Source organism: Sorghum bicolor, chromosome 9 (genome assembly GCF_000003195.3).
Source record: "Sorghum bicolor cultivar BTx623 chromosome 9, Sorghum_bicolor_NCBIv3, whole genome shotgun sequence".
In the NCBI taxonomy this organism is placed as follows: domain Eukaryota; kingdom Viridiplantae; phylum Streptophyta; class Magnoliopsida; order Poales; family Poaceae; genus Sorghum; species Sorghum bicolor.
In genome coordinates, this window is record NC_012878.2 from 40917788 (window position 1) to 40925480 (window position 7693).

The 7693-nt window shown below is 40.2% G+C and overlaps 1 protein-coding gene across 5 annotated transcripts; it reads left to right on the forward strand.

Annotated features, from left to right (window-relative positions):
• Positions 5073 to 7404, forward strand: LOC110430549. 5 transcript variants are annotated; one of them, XR_002447895.1, is made up of 3 exons: positions 5073 to 5553; positions 6495 to 6621; positions 7175 to 7404. XR_002447895.1 is itself a non-coding variant. In XM_021448316.1 (3 exons), the coding sequence occupies exons 1-3, from the start codon at positions 5183 to 5185 to the stop codon at positions 7206 to 7208; spliced, it is 501 nt and encodes a 166-aa protein (XP_021303991.1). In that variant the 5' UTR covers positions 5073 to 5182; the 3' UTR covers positions 7209 to 7404. The 5 variants fall into 5 exon arrangements, 1 of the variants encoding a protein (XP_021303991.1); XR_002447896.1 differs by having other exon boundaries at positions 6495 to 6609; XR_002447897.1 differs by having other exon boundaries at positions 6514 to 6621.

Genomic DNA, 7693 nt, shown 5'->3' on the forward strand with positions numbered 1-7693 from the left:
TTATTATCATTTGTTGCTTTATATTAATCTAGTCACAAGATCATAGTCATAGAATTAAAACCCAAATGCTATACTTGCCTTGATCCAATTGCTCCTGCTGGTCCTGCTAGTCTTACTTGCTTCCAAGGCTCTGATCTTGATCACCGAAATAAAGCTCACTGTCTATTCTCGATCATCGATCATCAACACACAAACAATCAGAGACAGACATACACGAAGCAAACAAGATTATAATTAGAAAAGTACACCAGCAGTAAATAAATGCAAATAAAAGTTTTCCAAAATCATCTACACGCTGCTACGATCATGTCAACGCAAAATTCACGCAAAACGGAGTTACGACACGAAATCTACGCATTAAACGGGACTGCAAAGGCTATCTATGGACTTGTATTTATCTAGAAAACCTAACAGGGGTGAATGTAGACAACAAAGGTACCAACGCGAAGCTTATGAAATTATGAAACTAACGCAACTTGAACGGATCGAATCGGAGCTAAAACGGAGAAGATATGAATTTCCTAAGATTTTCTTTATAAAAGTATTTAATTAAATAGGGTCACGAAATTAAAATATTTCAAATTGGTGACCCAAGATTACTAACACAAAGGTCAAGTGATTACAAATCTAACGCAATTTGAACGGGTGAAATCGGAGCTAAAACGACGATTCTACGAGCAAATTAGTGCAGTGGCAAAATTGTAATTACTGCAAAGTATAAACGATTTAAAATAAACAAAGAAATCCTGGAAATTCCCTCAGCCACGGACTACGGGCATGAATAAAAGAAAATTGGAGGTCTCTTTAGCAAAGTTGCCCTGCGAAAGGGTATCGGGAGTTTCGGGCCATCGGATTAGAGATGCACGGCTAGGATCACAAGATGAAAAAGAGAGATAGAGAAAGAAGGGCGCGACCGCCGGAGGGGGAAGAGGAGGCGGCCGCCCACCATGGCCGGCGATGTGAAGCTCGCCAGAGACGGCGGCTATGGCGCTACGAGCACCAATTTCCCAATTGCGAGCACAAGGGGAAAGAGGAGCACGAGGCGAGTTCATTCCTGAGCTCAGTGTGGCCGGGGAAATGACTGGCGCGGCGGACCACGGCGGCGCCATGGCCGGCTCCTCGGAGCTCGCGGCTACGACGCTAGGAGGCACCGAATCGCGAGGAATTTGATTGAGAAGAATGCGGGGAATGAGTGGAGCTCACTAGCGCGGAGAATTGGAGCGGAAATGGCTCGATTCGATGGCGTGGTGTGCGGTGGGTCGCGGCGGACTTGGTGGCGGTTCACTGCGCGCTTAGAGTGAGACAAAGGTAGGGAGAGAGCGAAATAGGGAGAGGGAGGAGGCTCGAGCTCGAGCGCGCTCAAAAGAGCAAGGCGCGGGGGAGGAAGGGGTCGTGGGGGAAAGGGAGCGGGGGTTCGGCTGGTTGTTGTCCAGGGGAAGGGAGCGGTTGGAGAGGTGGGGGACGAAGCTGACGTGTGGGCCCCATGCGTTAGAGGGATGTTGGGTATTCTTAACATCATTACCAAAAGTAGACTAAGTTCTCTAAATCTAGTAACGGTGCCAAAAATGCCAAACCTATCCCTCATACCACTTAAGCCAAGTTGTCTTCCCCAGCATGACATGAGAGACGCGGTATTGAAATATGCAATTGCTCTTCTAAATAAATAATGAATGGGATCTGCAAGCGCACAGATTAATACCGATGTAGCATTTTAATCGGAAAGTATTCCAGGTATCGTTATTTATAGTTTTACCACTGGGAAGGGATTAGCAATCATCAATAGTGATTACAGAATAGAATATGAGATTGAGTATCTATCATTGCATATATAATTGAGAACATTTATCTAACTCTTTCATACAGGGGTAAGTGTCACATAAAAGATATATGAAATAATGAGTAGTGACAAGGATAATTAATCTGATCAGCCACATATAAATATGATAAGCACCTCAATTAGATACTCTAGAAAGTCATTAGCATGGAATTAGAACGAACTACAAGAATATTCCCTAAGTTATTCTCAACTATATAGTCTAGCATTATCATAGTTAGTGCAAGCATACTTAGCAATCATTGTGAGACAAGACTACGCCCATGCATAGTGATATTAGCAAGGTAAATGAGAAACATACCAATCACTCTCCTGTAATAATGTTGCTCTGCCAGCCCAATACACGAGAGGGGGACTATATAAGAATCAATGAAGCTGTCACTATCACGAACCACCCCACGATCTGGCATATTGGGTACAATCGTAGATAAATACGGTATAAGCACCACGCCTACACAATATCTATCATTTACCCATGGATCCGATGGATAAACGCTATACGATCCTAAGCATGTATATAGATCCAATCTAACTAAGCCAAGTACATAACTATGATAAACTAAGAACAATGTCATATCTAACTAATCTTGAATATAAGCAAATAGAGCAAAGTCATAAGCAATATATTGAAGTAGAACAATGTCATATTCATAATATTGAAGAACAAAGATAATTAGAAAGCAATTAGAAGCATAACTAGAGAATTACAAAGAATCCTCCTGACAGATCCAGAAATCAATCGAAGATTGACTCCTTCTAGTTCTAATCCTATGTAGCTATGCTAATCTAGATGTCTAATTGATGTGGTGGCTCTAATCTTGATCAGAGGCTTCTTCTCCCTTGAAGAATAATGAATTAGGGTTGAGAGGCTCTCTCCTCCAGGGGCCAGGGGGTCTGGTTTTATAGTCCCTTCAAGTGAATATGGGCCGTTGGATCAAACCGACATAGATTGTATGGTTTAGATTCATCCTTTAGGTTGGTGGAGATCTCCCACGAAGCAGAGTCCTGATTGGACTCAGGGAGGGGGCGGGCGCCTAGGGGAACAGGGCGGGCGCCCTGCCTCTGGCCCCGTTTCGTCTCCGCTTCGGTCTCGTGGCTTCTGGAGTCTTCTAGATGTAAGATAATTGCGCGGCACGTTAATATCTCTATGTAATCCCGACATGTGGGCCTTTCTTCCGTATTTCTTGATAACCCCCTGCAGAAATAGACAAACACCAAAACTCGTGGAATTCTATCAGATAAAACCCTAAGTCTAAATGTTGATTTCATTTGGATCCTTTTCTTTATTTATTTGATTATTAAATTTGATACTTAAGGACCGTCAACAAACTCCCCCAAGCTTACCTCTTGCTCGTCCCTGAGCAAGGATACTCTCAGTGATGAATTAGAAGTTGTTGCAATATCTTTTAAAAATTGACGGTACACATGCTTTTTAAATAAGATCTCATCTCTGAGTTAGAGTAAACTGTCAAGACTTAAAACTTACTTACTTTACCTTTCACCATGGGACTTGTAACCGTCACTTCTGTCTTGAGTAGTTAAAAGATAGAACAGTCTAGTCAAGTGCCATGTCTCTTATTCTTGATCAGCTATAGCTCTGGTGTTTTTGCAGATTTTCAAATAAAACTTAGAGATTCCTTGTATGATTCTCTCAAATCTCTCTTTTGTGGTATTTCTGGATCCTTACCAAGGCAGTGATGGTATATGCCTTCTCTCAATATATGTGGTATTTGTGGTATGAAGCATAGTGATATTGCCTTCTCTCTCACCCTACTCTAATAAGGCTTTAATATTTGGAGCTCATAGGTGGGAGATAAAATATACATACTTACAAGACATTTATTGTATAACCATGGATCCAAAGTAACAAGTCAATAAGTTTAATCAAGATGTGCATGTGTGGCGAATGAATGGTGTATGGTGATGATGGTGGTAACAGTGGTGAAAGTCTAATTCTACTTTTGCTCTTTGAGGGGATATATACCTTCCTTGCTTTTTGAATAGTGAGGAGAATGAGATGCTCTTCATTTTCTTTTCTCTCAGGTGGGTATCTTGTACCCCTAATTCTACTGTCGGACACTTGTCCATTTTTACCTCTCGTCTTACTTTTTCTTTTCTTTCGAGGTTCCGAGCACTTGCTCCTTTTTATTTCCTCGTATCTTCTCTTTTTTTTAGAGCACTCATCTCTTGAGATAATATAGCAAGTGGTAGTAACAAGATAACTTGAGCATTTATTTCACGGGGGAAAAACAGAAATATTTTTGGTTATTCTCTCCCGGGTTAGGAGTAGAATATTTTTAGGTGGTTCTGGAGATGAAAATGGATGGATATATGTGGATGGTACTTCCGGAATAGAAGTAGCATATATGAGTGAACGTGCAAGTGAAATCTTGATTTAACCACATGACAAGCTCCTAAGGGTCTACACAGCTTGACCACACTTAATGTTCATAAGCAGTAAATAGTAAATGTGTGGCTCAAAGTCTAGTAAGCATGTATATATGGCTGTGGTAGGAATTCACTACAAGAAATGCATGATTTTTTGACATATTTAGTATGACAATAGACCGTGATGTCATTATATCATTCAGATTATGACATTCTGTAATAGGCTTTTTGATCTGGTGACATAAAAAAGCTGGATGTCATAATAAATGTCATAGAACTATTCTTATTCCATACCATGTCATCTCCACGTCAGCTTTTCATCTTACATGGCATTTTGCCATGTGGGCACTATGCCAAAACATGACAAAGGAGACACCTTTTAATCAGTGACACGAGTAAATAGAACGCGTCACTTGTAAGGTGCCGACCATTGCCACCGAAGAAAACCGTGTCACCGATAGCAAGTTTTTTGTGACTCTTCTCAACTAGATAAGTCTCTGATAAGTAGGGCCTTTGTCAATGATTCGTTTTGTGGAAGTACGTCGCTACTATGGCCTTGTTTAGTTATCAAAAAATTTTGCAAAATTTTTTAAATCCCCCGTCACATCAAATCTTATGGCACATGTATGAAACATTAAATATAGATAAAATAAATAACTAATTACACAGTTTGCCTGTAATTTGCAAGACGAATTTTTTAAGTATATTTAATCTATGATTGGACAATATTTGTCAAATAGAAACAAAATTGCTACGGTGGTCATTTTGCCAAAAATTTTGGAACTAATCAAAGCCTATGTGAGCACGGACCCAAAAAAACTATCAAACCTATTAAATTTGAAGACTCAAGTCCGCTCCAACCCTTGGCCCGTCACCCCACACCGAGGGAGCCATCTCTCTCTCTCTAGTCTGTCCCCTTTCCCGACTCCTCGTTTTGATCGGGCATGGAAGGGCGGATCCATGGTGGGCGTCGGCCGGATCTGCAGGCCGTCGTTCCGGTGTGGCCATCGCCCCTCCCCTTCCACTCTCTCTCTCCCCTCCGCCGCCGTTGCCAACTCCCCTCTTTCTCCTCTGCTTCCACCGTGCCTCCTCCTCCCCCACAACCGCGACGGCACCATGGATGCTAGATCTGATGTGGTGGCCTCGTCCACAGAGCGTGCGTGCGGAGGAGGCTCCTCCCCTTGTCGGAGTTGGATCAACGTCAGATGGCAAGGGGAAGCAGCCAAAGGTGATTTGGCCGCACTTCAGCTGCCCCCAGTCGCCAACCCTAACAAGATGAGTTCCCAAGTCAATCCGCGTTGGTCAGCTGATGAACTCGACGAATGGTTCAGGTAACCACCCAGTCCGTCCAATTCAATCAATCCGCACCATCTCCAGTCCATCTGAATGTGACCACTGATGTATGATTACTGAATTCTCCTGCCACTAATCCCTAAGTTTGCATTCAATGGCTTCCGCATAGGCAAAGGTTCGTGTTACTTTTATCTGTCTTTATCTGCAAATGTGTAGACTTCATTTTTGACATAACAGTGATTATTGTTTTATGTCCATTGAATTTGGGGCCCTATACAAGTCTAGTAATGCCTGAATGTTCTAAACCTGTATGGTTTAATTGCGCTATGCTTATAATTGTGTTGCAGTTCAGAGGAACACAGTTTTTTAGAAGCAAATAATGCATAATTAGTTTGGCATAAGCATCAATTGAATATCATTGTAAAAAACTGTTGTCAGTACATATGTTTTATTTCTGAGCATTATGCACAAGCATCCATTCATTCTGCAAGGTATGTTGCTTTGCTGCAAACAGCAACAGTACTTTTGAATTGTAGATTGTTATTTGTTTATGTAGTTATGTATGGCAACTAATTGTCATTTCATTCCAACTCACTGCTAGTTAATGATTAATACACTGCCTCAGAAATTATGAATGAGCAATAAACAATTTTGAAAATCTTACTTTTAAGAACATCTGATTTCCCTTTTTATAAGTATTCGGCTAGGCTATCTTGTGCATGCGCTGCTATGATTTTGTCCAACTTCTGTCTTCATGTACATTATTTTAACTTGAAAAATATTGGAATGAAACAAATGGCATAGTTTAATTTAGCACTTATTATAAAGTATCAAATCTAGAGTAAGAAAGAAATCATACATCTAGCAGATGTAAATTGCTGACTGTATACTCCTTAGGCAGTATGCACAATTTTGCAAGCTTGCATAAGTTACTTGTACTATTTATAAGTCGCTGACTGTGTACTCCTTAAATATGGAGAACTGTGTGGCGGCGGCAGCGGCTGTGGCGGTTTCTCAGCTGCCTCAATGATGAGGGCTCCCCCCACCGGGCAATACGACAAGTGCTACAGCTTCATCACACCCTACTCAGATAAGTAATGCTCAAGGTGTTGTAAACAAAGCCAAATGCTATTGCTTGACATTTGCATTATCGTTACTACGAAAAGTACTGTTTAACACTAGAGATGTGACTTTTATTCCTAACACTGCTGATTGGTGCTCTAGTTTATTGATTACTGCATATGTTCAGTTTCCTAGTGAAAATACATAAGTAATTGTATGCTGAAGTAGTGTTCTACAAGCACCCATAGTGCTCTGCTCTGCAATATTTGTTTGGGAGCAACAAAAGGCTCAACAGCTTTCGACTGGCATGAAACTTTGCTTCATGCCATACATAAAAACTTTGCTTCATGCACCTAGACAGACAAGACTCAAACAAATAGTTTTAAGCCATAGGAATGACTTGCTTCATGTACCAACTTCTATCTTCAATTCTTCATGTACAATGGCAACTTGCACGTGAAGGTGTATCTTTGTGCTTTTTAAATGCCTGTTGAAGTAAGTAGAAGTTTCCTCTCTAGTTACTTTCCAAATAGTTACTAATTAATTATTGTTTTGATATATGCTAGCTGATTTATTGGACCATATATGGTTTTGCAGGATTCAAGAACAGCCTATATATACTCAAATGTAGTTACAACTTATGTACTGTAAGAAATCTTCAATGTTGCTGCTCAGCATGTATTAGTAGCAATCTTCTAGGCTTGTAGCTCCTTGAGCACAGATGATTTGTAACTTAATTTGTATCTGAAGATTGTAAAGAATTGATTGCTGAAATGGATGAAACATGTGTAATGCATAAAGGACCATGGTAGGAATTTATTTTCTTTTTTTTTGTTTTCGTAAATTATCATTAATGACAAATAACCAATGTCATACCTTATGACAAAGAATATATAGATGTCACATGATCTATTTATGACAGTGATTTTTTGACATATAATTTTTTGTCAACTAATTGTCACAACTCTTATGTTGTGACATTATTTTCATATGTAATGACATAAATAGAAAGTCAAAAAATCACAGGATTCTTTTAGTGATTTAAACTCTCATCATACAGGAACTCATCATGCAACATTTTAAAGATTTTTAAAGATAAAGTGCTCCAGAATTCTA